General features: G+C 45.4%; 2 protein-coding genes across 2 annotated transcripts in view; both read right to left on the minus strand.

Annotated features, from left to right (window-relative positions):
* Positions 1-16,748, minus strand: part of mdn1 (midasin AAA ATPase 1) — a 42,657-nt gene extending 25,909 nt beyond the window's left edge. The window contains exons 1-41 of the mRNA XM_080832110.1: positions 16,586-16,748; positions 14,980-15,061; positions 14,761-14,856; positions 14,558-14,670; positions 14,078-14,226; positions 13,844-13,904; positions 13,492-13,703; positions 13,225-13,325; positions 12,895-13,039; positions 12,663-12,759; positions 12,454-12,567; positions 12,170-12,317; positions 11,962-12,069; positions 11,682-11,833; positions 11,279-11,457; positions 10,973-11,181; positions 10,737-10,883; positions 10,505-10,646; positions 10,265-10,399; positions 9,859-9,997; positions 9,301-9,558; positions 8,917-9,055; positions 8,620-8,749; positions 8,078-8,338; positions 7,612-7,809; positions 7,135-7,343; positions 6,802-6,924; positions 6,262-6,459; positions 6,068-6,175; positions 5,392-5,580; positions 5,181-5,270; positions 4,811-5,074; positions 4,095-4,359; positions 3,482-3,641; positions 2,708-2,824; positions 2,210-2,418; positions 1,768-1,916; positions 1,165-1,364; positions 659-882; positions 264-377; positions 16-145 (exon numbers count right to left, since the gene is read on the minus strand). Coding sequence (XP_080688236.1) covers positions 16-145; positions 264-377; positions 659-882; positions 1,165-1,364; positions 1,768-1,916; positions 2,210-2,418; positions 2,708-2,824; positions 3,482-3,641; positions 4,095-4,359; positions 4,811-5,074; positions 5,181-5,270; positions 5,392-5,580; positions 6,068-6,175; positions 6,262-6,459; positions 6,802-6,924; positions 7,135-7,343; positions 7,612-7,809; positions 8,078-8,338; positions 8,620-8,749; positions 8,917-9,055; positions 9,301-9,558; positions 9,859-9,997; positions 10,265-10,399; positions 10,505-10,646; positions 10,737-10,883; positions 10,973-11,181; positions 11,279-11,457; positions 11,682-11,833; positions 11,962-12,069; positions 12,170-12,317; positions 12,454-12,567; positions 12,663-12,759; positions 12,895-13,039; positions 13,225-13,325; positions 13,492-13,703; positions 13,844-13,904; positions 14,078-14,226; positions 14,558-14,670; positions 14,761-14,856; positions 14,980-15,061; positions 16,586-16,653 — 6,332 coding nt within the window. The 5' untranslated portion in view covers positions 16,654-16,748. The remainder of the gene's footprint in view (positions 1-15; positions 146-263; positions 378-658; positions 883-1,164; positions 1,365-1,767; positions 1,917-2,209; positions 2,419-2,707; positions 2,825-3,481; positions 3,642-4,094; positions 4,360-4,810; positions 5,075-5,180; positions 5,271-5,391; positions 5,581-6,067; positions 6,176-6,261; positions 6,460-6,801; positions 6,925-7,134; positions 7,344-7,611; positions 7,810-8,077; positions 8,339-8,619; positions 8,750-8,916; positions 9,056-9,300; positions 9,559-9,858; positions 9,998-10,264; positions 10,400-10,504; positions 10,647-10,736; positions 10,884-10,972; positions 11,182-11,278; positions 11,458-11,681; positions 11,834-11,961; positions 12,070-12,169; positions 12,318-12,453; positions 12,568-12,662; positions 12,760-12,894; positions 13,040-13,224; positions 13,326-13,491; positions 13,704-13,843; positions 13,905-14,077; positions 14,227-14,557; positions 14,671-14,760; positions 14,857-14,979; positions 15,062-16,585) is intronic.
* A 31-nt stretch (positions 16,749-16,779) lies between these two features.
* Positions 16,780-20,238, minus strand: LOC308382814 (midasin-like; the record flags this gene model as incomplete). Its single annotated transcript, XM_080860336.1, has 9 exons — positions 20,005-20,238; positions 19,369-19,595; positions 19,035-19,259; positions 18,785-18,892; positions 18,105-18,297; positions 17,788-17,997; positions 17,300-17,431; positions 17,105-17,208; positions 16,780-16,990 (listed from the first exon to the last, which is right to left on the minus strand). The coding sequence occupies exons 1-9, from the start codon at positions 20,101-20,103 to the stop codon at positions 16,780-16,782; spliced, it is 1,509 nt and encodes a 502-aa protein (XP_080716462.1). The 5' UTR covers positions 20,104-20,238.
* Positions 20,239-21,340: the final 1,102 nt, after the last annotated feature.

Genomic DNA, 21,340 nt, shown 5'->3' on the forward strand with positions numbered 1-21,340 from the left:
GAGACATCTCCCCACCTGTTTGCCACCGCATTCAGAGCATCCATGAACTCCATGTATCTTTCCTCATCCTCAAAGTTACACGTGTTGGCTAGAATGTCCAGGTACTGTTTGTTCCATCGCATGTCCACCATGATCCTGTAGTCATCTGAAAACGGCACAGAACATCACAGACACATACAGAACATGTAATTTGAACTGCCCTTTATAATATGACTGGTTGGTGTGTGTGTGTGTGTGTGTGTGTGTGTGTGTGTAGTCCATACCTGTGCTATGTGGCTGTAGCAGTTCTGTGAGGCTTTTGCCCTTCCCAGCAAGCTTACTACCGAACACAGCTTTCAGAGCTCTGTTACCAGTCTCCAGTTGCAGCAACACCGCATCTGAGGAGAGAGAATCCATGTTAATGTCGGCTGACGTTGGCTGAAATGTAGCAGTAGTAGGGGCAAGTAGCCAGACTTCCGTCAAGACGAGATTTAATACCACACTAATCCATCCCCTGTGTGTTGGAGTTCTGACAAATGTACAAATGACAGCTGCACTTACAAATTTTAAATCACAAAAAAAAGAAAAGACGAATTACTCATGCTATAAATAGTGGACCCAAGACTCCACGGGTGTGAGCGATGATCCACACAGAGCATTGCTAGATTGGAGAGCCTACCTGGTGCATGTTTGAAGCTCTTGGTGAGATGCGATAGCCATGTGGTGCGGAGGATCCAGTCGCTGTGGGAAGCTCGCTCAGTCAGGATTCGGACGGCCGTGGGGAGCAGATGAATGGCGTCCTCAGCGCCAACGTCACCCACGGTGCCTGTAAAGACTTGGCCCTCGTGCAGCACTCCAATCTGCATGGCCCTCTGGAGGTCAGTTAGGCTTAGTGGTCGACTCCTGGACAAGAGACACACCGGACACAGAGGTAATGTAATTTACACTTAAACCAACTGAGCAAAGAATGTCTGAGCTCCATGTTTATAAGCAAATTACTAAATGACTTTAGACAACTGTCACATGTGGTAGAAACAGAGTCCCTGCAGTTAAATTACACACTGACCTCTATGTAGATGTCACATGAGAACAATTTAAAGCAGCCGTAAGTTTTTTTTTTGCCTAAAACTACCTACCCACACAACAAATATGGAAAAAAAACTCGGAAGAGTGTGTCTGTCCTACCTTTTGCCCTGCAAGTTGAGGGAGTTAAGGCAGAAGGACAGGACTTGTCCATCCCTCAGCACGTTGGAGAAGCAGGAGTCCTCGGTGGAGAAGAGAGCAGAGGGCACACTGTCTGGCCAGACGCCAGCACACAGCAGCCCATTCCCCCAGTCCTCCGCGTCGAGCACTGACAGCTGTCGCTCAATCACTTCCTGAGCCAGCTGGAGAGTGACAGACATGACAGGATGGGTTAGAGCTCATCATGCTTTATGTAAGGTAACCGCTCCAGACTACTGCACTTAGAAATCAATTTGGCCATTGTAGAGTTCATGAGTCTTATGTCATATAAACAGTAGAGTTCAGAAGTATTATGTCATATAAACAGTAGAGTTCAGAAGTATTATGTCATATAAACAGTAGAGTTCAGAAGTCTTATGTCATATAAAGACTAAAAACAAATCACAAGAGTTTGTTTCCACCAATATCTCTCCTCTTCATGAAGAACATATGTGGTATAGTGAAGCATCAGTGGTGTAGTTGTGTGGCTGTCTGGGGTTATATTATGCAACACTGTGTAAATCAATGCTGTGGTGTGTGTGTAGTAGTTTGGTTTTGGCCCGGTACCTTCTGGCTGGCAGTGGTGCGCTGACTGAGGGAGTAGGCCTCCCCGCAGGCCTGCAGCAGAGCGCTGGGCAGGTCCACTCCCCTCTGCAGCTGGCTGGACAGCAGAGTGGCAGCATGGAACAGGGACGACACTGAGGATGCTGGGGAATCTGGGGGAAAACAATTAAATTCAATTCAATTCAATTCAATTCAATTCTATTCGTATAGCGCCATAAAAATACAATGGCCTCTAGGCGCTTAACAGAGCCTAGAGCCTAAACCCCCTTAGTGCATGCACAATGGCAACAGGGGCAAGAAACAACTCCCTGTTAGGCAGGAAGAAACAATTCCAACATCAACCATCTTGAAGAACTTTGATGACTGAAGTAATTTATGCTACAATCATTCAAGACCGTCACAGGAATGCTTTGGATCAGGTCCCAGTTTAAAGCTCAGGGCTCACCCCAGATAGTGGCTTTGATCTCGGTGTGAATGGACATGAGAAGGTCACACACACAGTCTCCGATGACCCCCGCAGTGTGCAGGAGGGTCTTCAGGTCAAGGGTATCCCAGCACAACGCCTCGTGCTCCCCAGGAATGTAGATCTCAACTCCCCGGTTCCTCATAGCCCTGGAGATCTCCCCATGGATGGGGTCCATAGCCAGGAACAATCTGAGTGAAGCACGTCAAATGTTAAAGTTCAACTCTACTTTTGTGGATGATTCTGCTTTTCCTCTATTGTGCTGGAAAAGGGTGACGTCTACATGCTCAGTCAGTTCTTATTTCTTCACATTAGGATATTTGGACAGAAAAAGAGAATAATATTAAAAACCAGAACATAATCTTAGCATGGTTAGTTGCTGTAAGTTAATGGTTAAGAAATACATCGTACACAGACTTATTTTAAATTCACTTAGGTGTTAGCAAGTGTCCATGTCTCCCTGAACCAATAGGCAGCTACCTGAAGTTGGGATGTGGCGTGATGCTGGGGGTTGTCCCGTCAATGACTCCCCTCTCATTGATGGTCAGAGAACCACCAGGTTCCAGCAGGGCATTTAGACGGTCCAGCACTGACGCACTTCAAATGTAGATAACAATATATAGAACATTACTAACCACTTCAATTACTAACACAACAATAAATAATTTGTTACTTACCACTTCACATGTAAACAACAATATATATTACATTACTAACCACTTCACATGGACACAACAATAAATATTACACTACTAACCACTTCACATGTACACAACAATATATATTACATTACTAACCACTAACACAACAATATAATCTCGTCAAAAAAGCTTTGGAAATATGTATTTGGTTGATTATTTCTCTATTGTAGTGCTAATTGGGATAAAATTGTATTTTATATTGTTGGAAAGCCTGTTTATTTACCTTTACAATGATGTCCAACTTGTAGGGATCATGCATTTGTGGGATGAGCAGCACAGCTGATTAAGTGGGTATGACCCAAGTAAAATTTGCCAAAATTCTCATATTCTCTTGTTGGTATTCACTCGTGTTTTGAGGTGTTTGGTGGATTGGATGATTGAACTGTCGATCAGTTGTTCCTTGTTACTGATCGAGAGTTCGATCACCCAATCCACCAAACAAATCAAAACAAGAACGAATGTTTGTAATGTATTTCCCATTCTGCTATGAGCAGAGGGCTCGTCATGTATGTCCCACTCCTGCTAAGGGCAGAGGGCTTGTCATGTTCCTGACCTGCAGAAGTTGACGTTGTCCATCAGCAGCCAGTCCCCGGCCTGCAGCGCCTGCACCAGCATGCCATCCAGCCACTCGAAGCCTCCGTGGCTCCAGCCGTCCTGCATCTGGGCCAGGCGCTCCTTCAGCAGGGTGAAGTCCATCTGCAGCTTGGACATATCTGCAGCACAGCACAGCACAGCACAGCACAGCACAACTTAACAACACGCAAACCATGAGCACTGACCACGCATTCAACTACACCACAGAACAGCACAGAACAGCTTAGCACAGCACAGCACAACACGCAAACCATGAGCACTGACCACGCATTCAACTACACCACAGAACAGCACAGAACAGCTTAGCACAGCACAGCACAACTTAACAACACGCAAACCATGAGCACTGACCACGCATTCAACTACACCACAGAACAGCACAGAACAGCTTTGCACAGCACAACTCAACAACACGCAAACCATGAGCACTGACCACGCATTCAACTACACCACCAAAACTCTTCAACAAGATTCAACAAATTAGTCATATTCAGAGCAGAAATTGCTTTTATCAGGTCATGTATTTGGGTTTCATGTTTCTGCAGCTTAAGGGGACTACTTTGTCAACCTACCTATGAAGACCTTCAGCTTGGTGTTGAGCTTCTGCAACAGGACGATGATGACCTCCAGTTTGTTGAGGGCCTCAAAGGTGACTGTTCCCTCTGTGCGGTCAAGCCCCTCCTCCTTTAGCCAGCGGCGGAAAGCACCCCATGTGCTCAGAAGAAACTCAGTGTCCTGCACTGCCCCGTCCAGTGACATCAGCCCCCGCCGGGTCACCATGGCAACAACATAGTCCACGCTCTCCAGCACCTGCTGCCAGGGTCGGATGATGTCCACCTGTGCAGGTACAAGACAGGATCTTAAATTCGCAAGAAATGTCTTCGCATTATGTAAGTTAGTAAGTAAGTAAGACTTTATTTATATAGCACATTTCGTACAAGATTTGCAATTCAAAGTGCTTTACATAAAATCAGTAAAAGCAAGCAGCAGGAGCAATACATGGAGTAAAAGATAAATACAAAATGATCAACATCGTATCAGAACCTGGTGTTCTGATAGGCTTTCTAAAATCATGATAAAAGAAATATAAAACCCTTAAAACAGTTTAAAAGAGAAATAGTAAAAAATAGTGCTATTATGGAATATGTATGTACTATGTATCTATTAGATGTATATTTTATATATATATACGGTTTAGGTATTTATATATGTATTACGATGTATACGTACATGTATATGTTTATGTGCTGAATATGGGAGGAGACCCGTGTGATCCACAGTGACTGACCTGCTCAAAGCCCCCCAGCAGCTCGGTGGTGTCCATAGCACTGTTCATGGCCATGACGCGCAGGCGGTGGCCCGTCAGCAGGGCCAGGAGCTGCACCAGACTGGTCTTCCCGCTGGCCGTGGGGCCCACCAGGATGGCCATCCAGCCCCGCTCCACACACTTCATCAGGGACTCCAGAGGACGCAGCGCGTGGTGGGTGATGGACAGGGGAGGGTCCAGGGCCACAGGGGCCCCCCCACTGCGGGTGAGCACAGAGAAGCCAACCTGAAGGATGACAGGAGACGGATGTCAACTTCATAACAATGATCATAGGTTTTTTAATGACAACTCCACCATTTGAAGAAGTGTTAAAGGGGAGGTGTTGACATACCTGAAGATTGAGTGGTGTGATATGGAACTGCCGTGAACCAGTGTAGGGCTCAAAGTCGGCACCAAACACCTTTCTGAACGTAGCCAGCACCTGAAGGCAAAATTCAACACATCTTAGCACTCAAAATTCCACACAGAGTGTAACACAGACTCCACATATATATACCCTGACATAAATATGCCCAGATGTTGTGTGATGCGGTGGTGGTTACCTGGGCCTTATCTGCCTCCGTCCTCATCCGGTCAGCATACACCAACCCCACGTGCTGCCCTGGGTTGAAGAAGCCGGGTGACTGGTCAGCCTGCATCAGCTGACACCAACGGAAGATGTCACGCACATTGAACTCCCAGGGTCCCCCCCTCTGACCCCACCTCCTCTCTACCATGACCTCTTGTACCAGCTGAAAGGGATATCAAAAAACAACAGATTACATTAGTATTTATATATTTATTTATTTATATATATTACATGATGGAAAAAAGGTTAGGAAAGGTTAGGAATAGTCGAGCAAAGGCTGTTTTGTTTCTTTAGACCCAGGGACCCATCCCTAACGCTTCCTCAAATTCCTCTCTAGACCGTCTACTTCCCACACTTTCATCCTGTACTGGAGCCAACCCTGCTCTCATGAAGTCCTCAGACTGCTATCCAACCTATGTGTTTGAGGCTGGCGTGTCCAAACAGTGCCGACAGTAAGGGCAAGCCTGTTTCATTGGCAGGGTGGCAGTGGGCACAGTGTGAGTTAACATTGTTAGGTCAGCTCAGGGTATATGCCACCCTGTCAGGATGCCAGGTTACCTAACACAGAGAACCAATCAAATGGAAAAAAGGATTTAATCCCAACAGAGTTCTCTCCATTGAATAATGCAGGACAGAACATCACTACTTACCCTGTTGCTGAACTGAACCATTTTAGAGATTATTTGTTTATCGATCGCTGGGAAGATGGAACTCCCGATAAATTCCATGTCTTCACTGGGGAGCTGATCCACGTATACCTGCACAGGAAGTTCACATTTAGAAGAAACAACCAGCAGTGCAATCCTGTTGATCTGTTTGGAACATCACTGAAGCTTCTACCCACCTGGGTGAACCTGTTGAGGAATGATTTTGGGAGGCCCTTGCGCCCTCCGCCCTGTGTGAAGGGATTCTGACAGCCAAAAATCTTGGTCTTCTCGTGCTGCACCTGGAAACTCATCCCCAGCTCTGGGATGTAGATCTCTGCTCGGTGGTCGAAGCAGGCGTTCAGTCCTTCAAGCACAGACTGAGAGGCCAGATTCAGCTGCAATGACGCAAAATAAACAAAAGGTTAGAGTTGCTATTCCTCTTCACAATAACACACAGAGCCAAATCAGAGCTTAAAAGACTCCTCACTAAACCAGGAACTTTTTTAATCCATTCATTTGAATCCATCATAATGACAGAGTGTTCAGTTTGATAATAGATTCTTTCCTCAGGTCGGTAACAGTGAAAATGACAACTTAAAGCTTTAAAAACAACACACTTTTTCTTTCTAAACTACAAAATGAACCTTTATAAACCAAAAAGTAGACAAAATATGTCTTTGACCTAGAACCATTCAAATGACGATGAGTAATAACAGTAATGAATCAAAAGCACAGACCTCATCCAGGACGATCCAGTGGCCGGCCTTCAGTGCTGCCAATAGAGGGCCATCTCTCCATGCAAACTCCCCTCCTTTGCCCCCCTCCACTGGCAGATCTGTCCCAAACAAGTCCGTCACATCCTACAGCAAGAGACAACAAGCTCATGAGAAAAATACATTATCAATGTAGCAAGAGTCTACTCATGTTCAACTATGACAGACATTACAGGCATTCCATTACAGAGATATAGCACAGGATCAGGGATCCCTATTCCCTCAGACATAGAAAGAAAAAAAGTTGGAGGTGTAATCGTGTGGTTTTGTCCAGGGGAATGTATTCATGAGACGTACCGTTTGTTCAGACAGATTGATCCGGATGAGGCGGTTCCCTGAGGCCTTGGCCAGGGCTGCCACCAGGCTGGTCTTGCCCACGCCAGGGGAGCCCTCCAGCAGGACGGGCCTCTGCAGCTTCAGGGCCCGCAACAGTCTCTGGGCGTTCATGGCCGTAGTGCCCGCCGCGAGGGTGTAGTCGGTCAGGTTCCTGCTCTCGCTCTCGGGACCTGCCACACAAGGATTTATAATGGCGGGCGTTTTAATCGGGCTACAAGCACTGTGGGGATAGCAAAGAAGAAGCTGAACATGTACTTTGAATTACTCTAAATTGACATTTCCATTTCCAGGAAACTGAATTACCCCAAAAAACTTAAAATAGATGTTTTATAAAACTTGATTTTTCGCATGAATAAAAAACGGTCAGCTGTCATGTAGATTTATATTGTATATTGTAGTATTTAGCCCGTATTGGTCCATCCTAAACTACAGTTATACCGATGGGGATGTAAAACGGGTCGATGCCAAAGAAGTCTTCTCCCCAGGTTGGCTCTCGGTGGAGGCTGGTGTCGTAGATCCTGAGGGCATCCCGTATCTCCGCATCTAGCTCCGTCTCTCTGCTCAGTCTCTGCTTCAGGAAGTCCATGCAGGCCTGCCGGGCCGCCAGACAGTTATCTGCTGCCGACACAGTGGTACCTGTCAGGATCCAGACAACAGAAAGAGCAATAATGTTCGAGTTAGAACCAGCACAGGATGCTTTTCACGGGGCAGCTGCAAGCTGGCAAAAATGAATTAGTCTCCATATGAACACACAAACCCCTAACTCCTATTATGACAGAGTCTGAAAAGTCTCCTATGAAACACAGAGTTGCCACTCGCATTGAGATGAAAAAAATAATATAAATGAAGGGTAAGAGATTAGCCCTTTTGATATGTGCTTGATTTGATCATTCCCTTCACCCACCTGAGCCAATTCCATCCACGTACACCAGGCAGGCGGCGTGGATGAACGCTGTGACCGTATTCAGACGAAGGTCCCACTCCACCTCGTCTTCCTCCGCATCCTCCCCCATGGTCATGAAGCCATCCGCATCACGCTCGCACACCTGGTTCAGGAAGTTCACCCATGACAGGATGTCCCGCACGCTCAAGATGCAGCGCCGCCCAAAGTCCTGATTGGTCAGCCAGTCGATGAAGTCTAGCATAAGCTCAGCAATGTCCTTCCCTGCAGGGAGTAGTGTAAAAAAAAAACATGCAGATTGACATCGGTCACACTTTTTCTGGTTTTAAGGACAGCCCACTGCTATTTGTCTTTACAGAACCCAACACTGCTAACAGATCCAGCAGAAATATACGGCATGGTATTGGTCTGGAAATTACACGTGTGTCTTACTCAAATAATTTCATGAAATAATAAGCAGGAAATGTGTTTTATGCTCAAAAGACAGTGTTCAATAAAAGGATGGGGTACAGATAGCAACATGTCCAGAAGAGAGGGTTGCTGACCTTGATGGTCATGCTCATCCAGAGACAGGCCAGAGCGCAGGTTGTGCTGGACTACCAGCATAAGGTCTGAGCGACTGTTATGCTGGGGACACCAGATCTCTGTGAAGCGGTTCCTCAATGCAGGGGACAGCTGGAGGGGCACAGTGACAACAGGGCAAGCGGGGTCAAACACCACCAAACACAATCTCATCTTTCATTGACCACCCGAGACATCAATTCAACAGCATCAGAATGGACTCTCCAGTCCACTGACACTGCACAGTGGTGAAGACTGAAGTTCCTTCACTCTGAACCTACCTCCTTCTTCCCAAAGTCTCCGCCTGGGTTCATGGTGGCAACCAGACGGAATCTGGCCCCTGCAGTGATAACCTCCACGTCGTCATCGTCACCACTGCCTTTCTCTGCCAGCACCAGCATCTTCTCCGTCTCCAGCACACTGGTGACACACACAAAGACAAATAGCAGTGTTGCCTGGTGCATGTTGCCTGGTGCCTGTATGTGGGGTCTGAGGTTGCATTATGGACTGTGTGATTGATGATGTGCTTGAGCACGAGGGCACAACTGTGAGTACACGACTGCAAGTACACAACCGTGAGTACACAACCGTGAGTACACGACCGTGAGTACACAACCGTGAGTACACAACCGTGAGTACACAACCGTGAGTACACAACTGCCCACCTGTTGAGCCTTTCAAGGACGGAGTCGTCGGCGAGTGAGATCTCATCCATCAGGAACACACCCTCCTCTTTCATGGCCCTGACCAGTGGTCCATCGTGCCACTCAAACAGACGGCCGTCCTCAGCGGCCCCTGCGTGGCGGACCGGACGGAGCCCACCCAGGAAGTCTGAAGTCTCCATGTGTAAGTGGCAGTTCACCGAGAAAAACCTCTGGCTGGCCAGAGTAGCAAACAGCTGGCAGATTGTGGTCTTCCCACACCTGGAAGGAGGAGGATAGTGAAATTAAAATCACTGTACGGACTTACAATACCCCCTAACAGATTACATAATTTATTATTTGTGTCTGATTGTACATTTGCTCTGGTATTGGCAGTGTCATGGTGCTATACTGCGATACTGAATTTAGAAGGTTTACAATTACATCAAACAGTCGGTAAGCTATTCCATTTCCTCCATTTCATTGGCATTGCTAAATCAGCCATGCTTGTCTAGTAGTTAGGTAGTATAAACATAAACAAACACTTTTGCCTTTCACTGCACACAGGTCTCTCAAACGTACCCCGTGTCTCCCACCAGCAAAACAGACTCTCGAAACCGCAGCGCTCGACCCACAAGCACTGCCAGCCTTCTCATGCCCTGGGTCCAGACCACATGGCCAAACTCCTCAGGAACTCCTGCTATGCTGTCAATTAAGGGACCTGTGAATGCCATCGAGGGGTGGTGGTGAGAACAGGCACATCAACAGTCTAGGATGGCCATGGCCATTTAGGCACAGTGGACATAACAACATTCACACTCAATACACCATAATGAAAACAAAGCCAATGGAGGACACACACACACACACACACAGCACTGCATTATCCATTATGTGTTTAAAAAAAAAAAAGGTTCTGTTCATTACTTTGACAATACACCACAAACTATCTACTGTAACAAGCCCAACTTTTAAGATGTGCACTCACTGAACTGGGTGGTGACAGGATCATGTGAGAACAGGATGTCTGGATTCACTTTCCTCTTAAAATGCTTTTCTAGAATGTTCTGGATGGTCTCCACTTCCTCTGGTTTTCTTACTCGTCCTGATAACAGCATGAATCCTAAGACAAAGACAACAAGTAAAAAACAATATTACACTTAGACATTCCATGCAAGTATGACTGTAAAACTACCAATGAGCACGTAGTTTTTACATTTAACCATACCATCATCAGCTAAATGCTGCAACCAGTCTCGAGAGGCCTCAGTCTGCTCTTCAAGACGGTATCGCTCCGCCCATCGAAACAGGTCCCTCAAAGTAATGAAACCATGCTTCCCCGCAAACACACTGGAGCCCCTGCGCAATGACTACACACACAAACACACACTTATTAACCATCGAAAGCTCAATAAAGCAATGAAGACAAAGACAGCAGGTGGAGATGACATTGGTCGAACCTGAAGATCTTGCATGACGTCCACCAGCTTGGTGCAGTAGGACGGGGGAAGGCTGCATCTCCTGTGCAGGATCGTTTCCAACTCAGCACTGGGCAGCTCGTCGAAATGGAGCTCAACAAAGCGATTCCTAAAGGCCCTTGACAGCACCTGAAATTGGCACAAAATTAAAAGTAATACCTCTTCATTTCTCTGGAGTTTAAATGCTGCAGGTAAGAACTTATTGTGTTGGCAAATACCTTTCGGCCACCATAGAGCCCAGGAGGATTCTGAGTGGCAAAGAGCATGAATCTGGGATGAGCCTTCACTACTTCCTGTGTCTCTGCCACAAAGAGCTCCCTGTTGTCATCCAGCAGACGGTTAAGCGCCTCCAAGACATCTGTGGGGGCCAGGTTCAACTCATCCAGAATGATCCAGTAACCCTTTCGCATGGCATCAATCAGTACACCTACAAGGCAGAGGCACGGAAAGGAAATCAGCTTGAAACAGAAACTACTTTTCGAAAGGTAATTTTCAATAATGAAAGACTGAAAAAAAGAGAGTACCCTCTTTGAAGATGAGCTTCCCACTGTCGTCAGAGGAGTAGCAGCCGAGGTATTCCTGGATGTCAGTGTGCTCGTGGTTGTTGATCCTCACGCACTGGTTGCCTGTAGCAGCCGCCACCCACTTGATGAGACTCGTCTTTCCCACAGACGTCTCCCCCTGGATTAGCACCGGATGGGAACTAAGGAAGAGCAAAAAAAAACAACAACAATCATTAAAGCCATAGAAAGAAAGACACACAAAGTACAGTAATTTGATTTTAGTAAACATCTTTCCATGAACTATTAATATCCAATTAGAATCTAAAAACCCTTCAAAAATGGTGGTTTTGCAACTAGCTCTTCACACTCTTCACGTAGAAGTCGAACTCTGAAAAGAGGCAGTGGTATGAGAGAGCTCTCCTACCCAGCAGACACCACTCTGGCCAAGTCCCGCAGGTTGAGTTTGACAGCTGGAGTGTGGATGTAGAAAGGGTCCACTGCCGGCTCCATCTCCCCCTGAGACAACCAGTACTCCTCCATCAGCACACAGCGGCGGTCCTTGGGCTCTGGGATTGGCTGGACGAGAAAACAAGAAATATTTCACTATTCCCCCAGAGAGAACAATGCCTTAAATCTCTTTGCTGCAGTCGGAGTAATGCCTTTACTTCACCGTTTTAGAAGTATTCGTATAAAAAAAAAAGTACCTGTTTCAAACACTTGACATTTCCTGCGAGGATGTGCTGAACCACCAGTTTCTGCACCACGGGATGGGAGCAGCGGTCCAACTGGGTCAGGAAACTCAAACAGAAGCCCTGGGAGACATCAGAGGGAGAATGGCGTAAGGCACGGCCTCTCTACAGCTCATTCTGACATAACACCTTGATCTGTGAATCTGTGATCTCCTCTTCCTACCTCATATAGGGAGCGCTGGATGCTGTAGCAGGGGTTGGCAGCGACATACTTGAGAGCACGACAGAGTGTGCGCAAACTGTAGTGTGGTTTCTGACCGGTGCCGCCCACCAGGTGGGTGTGGGCCTCTTTACGAATCGTGAGGTAAAAGCTAAACAAACACACAACACACACATTTACACACACGTTTACCAGTGTGTGCAACAGCATTTTGTAACTGCTTGTAGCTTCAAAAGCAATACTGTTTTTTAATATTCTATACGGGAGGGCATAAAGAGGAAGCAGACCTTATGATTCCATTGATGACACTCTTGTTCAAATTAAGGCCTTTCAGGTAATCTGCTACAAGGATGCGCAAGTCTGATTCATTTTCCAGCTCCTCCACAAACAGCTCAGTAAACCTGAAATAAAAAATATTAAAATAAAAAACATATCCAACTGAAAACCAAACCTTTCAAAAAGATGTGAGCGGGGCTCAGTAAGCCTGGGAGCTCACCTGTTCCGGATCCCGAGCGGCAGGTTTCGTTTGCCTACGTCAGTGGCAGGGTTCATGCAGGCAAACAGGCGGAAGCCTGGGTGGCGCATCAGCGGCTCTGAACCCCCCGACAAAACATGAGGACAAATCACCATGAATGACCCCACCAAAAATACACAAAAACTATCACAAAGGAATGAAAGAACGCAAGTATTTTGGAGACCGAGACAGGGATAGCATCAGGCGGACTAACCGGTGTCGCCTCGGTCCAGTAGCACCAGAGAGCCTGTGCTCCCCTCCAGTAGACCGCTCAAGCACTCCAGAGTCTCTGCTGCAGCCAGGTTGATCTCGTCCAGCAGCACCCACTCTCCTCTCTTCACTGCCTGGGCGAGTGTTCCCTGTGGACACCAAGGATCGACACTAATGGACCAGCTTTACACACACACCCACTGAGGCGCCCTCACACACGCAATCACCTTCTTGAAACAACCACCACAACAACAACAAATGTTCTTGAAAAACAAATCTGTGCTATTTTTTAAATTCATCACAAGGTTTGGAAAACTATTGAATCCAACTGTACCTCCACAAAGGCGAACACTAGCGCGGATTCACATGCCCTGATCTGCTCCTGCGTCTGAACCAGCCTCTGGGACAAAGCCTCCCACTGCTCCTGCAACAAAGCTGCAGACACAAACACACACACACACACACACACACACAAATATAGCTCAGTCTCCAAAACGTTGTTGAGCACACTGTAGCAACAAGTTCATCACAATTGTATGTGTGTGTGCGTGTGCGTGTGTGTGTGTGTGTGTGAGTAAGATGTGTAAAATGAATGCAATACCATTAGGTTTGTCATGCAGTTCCTTAGTGAGGGCAGACTTGCAGACGTGGTCCATGAGCTTGAGCAGGTCCTGCCAGCGCTTGCTCCTGAAGCAGGTCTGCACGTGGCCCAGGAAAGTCAGGTTCTGCTTGCGGGAGTAGGTCTGGGCAAATAGATCCTCAAACGCCTCACGCAGTGGCAGCAGAATCAGCTTATGGTCTACTGGCTTGTACCTGCACACACACACAACAGTACACACTTTAGCAGGTCAGCTCAGGATTTAGTCCAGTCTACAGTGCTGGAGAGCAGTCTATCCTCAGTGTTCCATTGTCCTTCACTGAGACTAAGATGATCAGAGAAAAATCACACATACCCTCCTAAAAGGTCAGCTGTATCGCTCTGCTGATTCATGTTTATAACCCTCAATCGGTGCCCTAAGGAGGTGGAGTGAAAGTGAGAGAGAGAGAGTGAGAGAGAGAGAGAGAGAACAATCAAAAGGGATGCACCAGTGATGAAGAGGACATTTGTTATGTAATCCCAACTCCTGTCATGGTGGGCCAAAAGCAATGAGAAGTGGAGGTTAACACAGAGAGGAGAGCTGGCTCACCGGTCAGACCCGCCAGGTATTGCACAGTGGAGGTTTTGCCTGTGCCGGTCTCTCCTACCAGCAAGATGGGCTCCCCCTTGGTGACACACACAGCCAGCTGCTCCAGCAGCACAGCGGAGGGCCGGGTGGCCGCAAAGGTCTGATTCTCTCTGAGCAGTGACAGAATAGAGGAGTTACACCGATCCTAAGTACTAAATCACTATAGACACCCTCAAACATAAACTTTAATCAGGGAGGTTCCGGTTCAAATTGAGTAAATATCACTTAGGGCAGGAACATTTGTTTGGTTGTAGTTGTTGCTATTGCTATACAAAGCAGTTAGTGATCCATTCAGTGTGTATTCGATTAAACAGTGGGGCGCCACTGTTTCCTGCCTGTTCTTTCCAGGGAGACAAATGGCAAACAAATGCTGTGTAAACAGCACCCGAGCCCTTCGGTCTAGGGGCGATGACAACAGGAGCTGTGCCTCGGCGTACTTACACAATGAGACGAACCACTTCGCTCTGCTTCCGCTCAACCGTTGCCCTGCCTACAGTCACATCCAGCTCCGTCAGGCTGATGCCCGGCTGGTACATCTGGCAGAAGTGCTGGGCCTGGAGGGGGGGGGGGGTAATTAAATGACTCCCAATATCCCAACAGAGTGCACCGCAGTATAACCCTCACCCAGTGGTGATGAGCCTTACCTTCTCTTTGGAGATGTTGAGCTTGCTGCCGATGGCCTCGGCCATCCTCAGTCTGCTCTCAGGTTTGGAGAGCATGGCAGTGAAGCAGTCCAGAGCCTGGAAGAGGACAGGGACATGTCAGTCAAACAGAAAGTGACACTCAGCTTCACAAACCCAATATTTCATTAAAACGTCGTCAGTGATAGAGTGATTCTAGTGGTTGGATTAGAAGTAGCTCACCTCCAGGAAGACCTTCTGTGCCGTGGCAGATGAGGAGTTGTCAAAGTTGTCAAAGATCCTCTCACACCACTTCAGTAGATCTCTGGTGATGGGGGGGGGGGGGGGGGGGGGGGGGGGGACAAAGAAATACCAAAAATCAGACTACTGCATTTCAGGATGTCCACATCAATCAAAAGCAAAGCACAAAAAATGCCGTCAGTCCAGAGAAGTCTGGTGCTTTTATTTGCTCATTCTTTGAAGAAAGCCAATTAAAATATGGTAATGCCAGGATTTGAAGAAAGCCATTTAAAGATGGTAATCCCAGCATTTGTCTGACCACTCCATCTGCACTCAAATAAGACCAATGTCCCTCATGAAATCAGACACACTTACACCTGATACACCACATTTTTTTAATTCCCACTTGACGTAAGAACATTTTTATCAAGGCTTTAAGGAATAACAATGCCATACAAGAAACACTATTTTCAGTAAAGATATTGAAGCGTCTATAAATAAAGGGTAATATAAATGGTATGCATGATCCTGTTGGACATAAATGCATGCAAAACATTTACAATACAGTGATCACAAGTTTCTATTTTTTCTTTTTGAGTCAATACATAAATGAGGGAATGAACTGGATTACCTATGACGAGCTAGCTGGCTGGCAGTTTGACATACTATACCATCACTGCATGCACAGGAAACCCCCTGTATTGATTCATTCAGCTACACCAGTGCATCCATTAATGTATACAGGTCCCAACAAAACGTTTTGTATTATTTTAGGAACAAGTAATGCCATTAATTGTCTTAAGGTGTACAAATTATTAAAAGGACCTGTTACATATTCTATTAAAATGTTAAGGCTTATAAAAGGCTTATAGTCTTGTGCAATCATGTGCAATTATTACATTCTAACTAATTAGTCCTTACTAAATACATTTCTGTCTGTACTGGAGTTGGTCAAATACATTCAATGTATTATTACTGGGTTTATAATTATCATGTCTATTCCAATGACAAGAATTACAACACCACTAGATGTCAAGTAAAATCCACTACTCGCAACCCCATTGAACCTGTGGCTATAATCCTCTTATCTAATACATCTGCCCTGGTGTGGCGCCTACCATCACAGGTTTTACAGAGGATGGTCTAATCAATAGCTGTATTGACAGAGGCAAAAGCCAATGGAAATCTGACAACATGCTTGAGGGCAAGCTGAGCGGTTGATGGGCAACTCCTATTTAAACTGTACCCCATATGACAGGCTCAGTGCTGAACTTCCAATGTACACTCTCAGCTTGGCACATGGTCAGAGGGGCATATAAGCTGTTCAATTAATGTCCATGACCTTGTTTGGGGCTCATGATCCAATATAACATTGACAGATTCATGGTGTCATTGTAGAAATTGCATAAAGAAATCCAGACAGAAGAGAACACAATACTAACATCAGAAAGGCATGCAGGCATGGGACCCATGACTACATGGAAGAACCCACAGAGACGAACAGAAACTACAGAACCTCATATTTACACCATTCCAGTGAATCCTAAAACCCAACTGACCCACAGAGTGAGAATGCACAGCCTATAATTGACCATCATGACCACCGTACCTCAGAGAGAGGCCCCTCCCCTCCAGGGCTGCCGCCCCATCATCTGGCCTGTGCTGCTCCACCTCCATAGCCTGTAGACTGGAACCAACACCCGCCGCGGCTGGACCGCTGTGTCTGTCTCCGGTCAGCTGGCAGTAAATGTCCAGCAGGCGATCCACCACCACGGTTAGGCTTGGATACCTCTTCACCAAAACCTACGCAGGACAATGATAATAAGAAAACATGAAATTACGCAGGGTTGACACCAGAAGCACCACAGCTGTTTCTCTAACTAAATCTGCAACACTTGCCTGCTTGAGTTCTTCTCTGGGCATATTCCCTATCTGCAATTTGGTCCAGTATTTGTCCAGCAGTGCTGCGTGAGTGCTGGCGGGCCTGTGCCAGCTTCCACCACTGAAGAACATCCTACAAAAGAAACAAATAGGATGAATCTATAAGCATTAAAGTCACAAGGTGTTGTGCTACATTCGGCTGATGTCAAATGTACACAACAAGATGATCCTTTCCCCCCCCCTTTACCTTCTTGTTGCAAAAAACTGAAAGCCAGGTGCCACTTGGATACAGTCCTCCCGTCCAGGAATTGTCAACTTCCTGTTTTCCATTAAAGGTAGTAGTACGGATATCTAGAAAAAACAAAATACAAACATTAAGTTAAGCTAAATGAACACCTCATAAATAAAGGCAGAATGTTTACAAACTCAGTGGTCAACCCACCACATCAAGAGGAGCGTGGTCAATGTCCTCCAGCAGGATCCAGTAGCCCTTTGACACAGCTTGGGTTAGAGAGCCAGGCTGCCACACAAACTTCCCAGGGACGTCTGTACATCGGTACATGCCAAGCAACATCTGCAAAAGTAAGATCAAGATGGACGTTAAGTAAAACATAGAGTTATCATGCCTTAACATATCCTACGGATTTTAAGTTGCCACACAATCTGACCAGTGAGAAAGAGTCACATCTGTCATTTCTGATAAGAGCAGATTCTTTCTTCTGGTGGTCCACACCTGAATGGTTCCACTGACTGATCTCCCTACATACAAACATCCTTTGCTGCTTTGTTTGTTTGCAATTTTTTCTTTAATTTGCAGAAATGCTGAATAAAAACGATTGAGGCATGGAAGGCTACAGCTATAATGATGGCAGCCACAAGGTGATGGGTCTCACATCCGTTCCATCCGGTCAGTATCAAATGGAACTTTACCTTACTGTCAGTTTGATCTCCCAGTTGAACTTTGAGGATTTCAGGGGCTTTCACATGCCCAGTCACAGCAGCAAGATATTTCACGAGGGTGGTTTTACCGCAACCAATGGGACCTTCTAACAGCACAGATTTCTGTGAAGCTACCGCAATAGAGAGTCTCCGCAGGTTCCGACAAGTTGAATCCACCAGAACCAAATCCTTCAAAAAGATCTGAAGAAAAGAAAAACACTACGTCTTAAAAGCTAGACACCAATGGAGGAACAGAATGCCAAGCTCTTTTGCATACAAAAAATAATGTATGAATTAGACCATCCTACCGGCTCTTCAGTTTGTTGTTTCATCTTGGGCAACACCACTCCACAGACAGCCACAACATTCTGGGAAAGGTCCTCAGACACCACCTGGCCTCGAGTGTATCGATTAGACTTTTCTTTGCGCCACATAACTGAACCTTGATTAGCCAATACAAGGACTTTTTCTACCTCCAATTGTTGCCTCTCCTCAAGTGACCTGTAGAGAAAGGGATGGTAGACTTAAAATAAATAACAAAACTGCCTCAGATAGCGACATCGACATGACAAAAAAAAAAGACATTTCCCTTTTTGATATTTTATGATATTACTAAATGACATATATATGTTAATCAATAACAAGAACTGTAATGTAAATAATGCATGTCACAATTCATTGTTGTAATGTAAATAATACATGTCCCAATTCAACAGACAACAGCAAAATCAGTCAAAAAAAGCCTGTGATAACCAAATGAGGAACAGATAATCTGATATTTTAAATACACAGGCAACAGAGAAACAGGGAGGGAGAGACCAACTATAGGGACACTGCATTAATCTTCAGACACATGAAGTACTATACTACATGTCATCTACAGGCAAGGATGGAGGAAAGGCCCTAGTAACAAGTCAGTCAGATCTGGAAGAAGGCATAACATTAAACACCCTATAACCCAATCGTAAAGGACAAACGAACAACATACTTCATTTTGAGATGGAGAATTTCTTCACTTGACAAGACCTTTCGCAGGAAGATTGTTTTCTGATTGTCTGTCATGTGGGATACCAAGGCCAGGCACTGTGTGGTGTAACTGCAGTATCAAAAACAATATACATTTAAAAATCAGTCTCTGTTATACACACACATACAAATAAAACACACAAGCATGATACAACAACTATTGATAAAATGTACAATGCTAGAAAAAAGTGTCACATATCCAGCACCCTTACCAGCGGACCATAACATCACTGGTGAACAGCTGAGACACACAAGCACTCCAGTCCCAAAGGACTCTGTACTTGGCACAGTCACTCTGGAGGAAATTCAGGGTGGCCCCCATCAAGTCCCGCAGCTTCATCCGCCGGGGACCATACTGGATGGATGATGACTCCTCGCTTGTGAAGTAGAGCCTTTGGAAAACTGGGGGCGCAGTGCTGAAATATCTTGTGGCAAACCTATCAAATCATCATGTAAGAGAACACAGTCATATAGATACTGATGGAATATACCACACATTATATTAGTATTAACAGAAGTGCTCATTTATACATCCACTATACTCACGCTTGGGCGTCAGGACTGAAGTTCAGGAGCTTGCTGAGAGCCACACATAAGCGCTCATGTAAATCATGATTCATCCGGCCATCTGCTTTGACTCTCTCGGCATTCCTCTCCAACAGATCCAGAATCAAAGGCCGCAGGTGACGAGCAATCAGCAGCGTGTACTCTTTCTCTAACAGGAGATGAGCTAAACACCCCAAAATGCATTGTCTGTCCTGCTGGCTCCATATCTAAGCAGAGGCAAATAGATCAATCGGACTTAGGAGAGAAAATCACCAGAACATATGTGCAGACATCATGATATTCCAATATTAATTATTGGAATATTCCAAACAAGTAAATGTGCAGTTTATTGCTGATGTGCTATGACGAGGCAATACCAATTCCGTGATAATCCTCCGATCACGACAGACATCAATTACAAGGTATTCAAGTTCATAGAAGTCAGAACTATAATCTCCGAGGTTTCAATTGTGTAACCGTAGCTTGAAGTTCAAGAAAAGCCATTGAAAAAGCTATGAATAATAAACATGGTTGACTAGTCGGTTATAGTTAGGTTACACTGTTTATCTGATAATCGAAAGGTAAATAAAGCTACGACTACAAGTCTGATGCACCTAAAAAAAATCCCAATCTTACCTGCTTAGTCAAATACTTGGTGAGTTCGTTGTGACTTTTCTCAATATGCCTTGAGATTGTACCCAATGATGACAAGCTCAGTTCTAAATTTTCCATCATACAAACGATTACATGCGGTAAGTACAGAAGTTGACGACTGTCGATATGCTAACTTGAATAATGTATAGAATTCTATGTTTAGGGCATCGTGGGTTTCATTAGTTGCTTGTCTATCCTGGTTGTATCACAACACAGTAAGCACGTTCCCGTCAGTGTTAAAAATCGCAGTCCACATGTGAGTAGATAAAAGAAATACTTCCGGGTCAATATTTTGTCGCTTTGATTACGTCCACCGATGCGACAACTCCACCCCCCTCAACTGAACTACCCACCGACCCTCTCTCACACACACACACACACACACACACAAACACACACACACGCTTTTACACAAAGATGTACCCCTCCCCCGCAGTACAACCTTCAAACACAAAGTAGAACACGACGCTGTTCATTCCACAATTCTAACATTTGAAAACTCATATTTATGGTATTTCCAGAATTAATGGGAAGTATCTGCACATATTTACTAAAAACTCTTGGCAATACACGTATTCCTCATCTAGGGCAGCTTTATGGTCTGAGGAGAAACGACCATGAATGCTCTAGACACATCCATTATGAATTTCAAAATCCATAACGTTATCCTGCAGACAGCAACTGGACGAGATACTTCAATGGGTTAACCCCTAAATGACATGCAACCCAGTGCTGACTGCTGTATAAAGGCACAGTGGTACTTGACGATTTAAGGGTTTCATTACATTTACAATCTTAGATTAACACATCAAAGATGTTTTATATTTGGTCCTCCAACCCCAATATTCAACAACAAAACACCGGAAGATGCCATGGACTTTTTCAGAGATACCGCGGGAAATTGTCGTAACTTCCTGTATTGTGTTGGTATGGTGGAGTTGGCGCGACATTTCTGGGTGTATTCTTTGGAAGTTCTTGAGCATTTTCCCATGGTATGTATAACAAGCTACGATGACAGTCTTACCTTACCCTTAACAGGTTTCGTGTAAGTGTGTAAACATACGTTTCAGGCTCAAAATAGCCAATAACATGAGAGATGTTGTTGTAATAGCGACTGGCTAGCTGTCTGCATTACCCGAGGACACGAACTGTGAACGGCAGCTAACTAACCCTACTGGCTAGTTTGCTTTCTTGTGAGGGACAATGTTATCCGCTGTAAAAGTCTTGTGATAGTGGCTGGTGTTGCCAATGTTTGACTTATCAAACCATCGTTTAAGGAACATTATTACATTAGCTAGACTGACAGCCACCCTAAATA

The sequence above is a fragment of the Sprattus sprattus genome (assembly GCF_963457725.1).
Source record: "Sprattus sprattus genome assembly, chromosome: 2".
Lineage (NCBI taxonomy): Eukaryota > Metazoa > Chordata > Actinopteri > Clupeiformes > Clupeidae > Sprattus > Sprattus sprattus.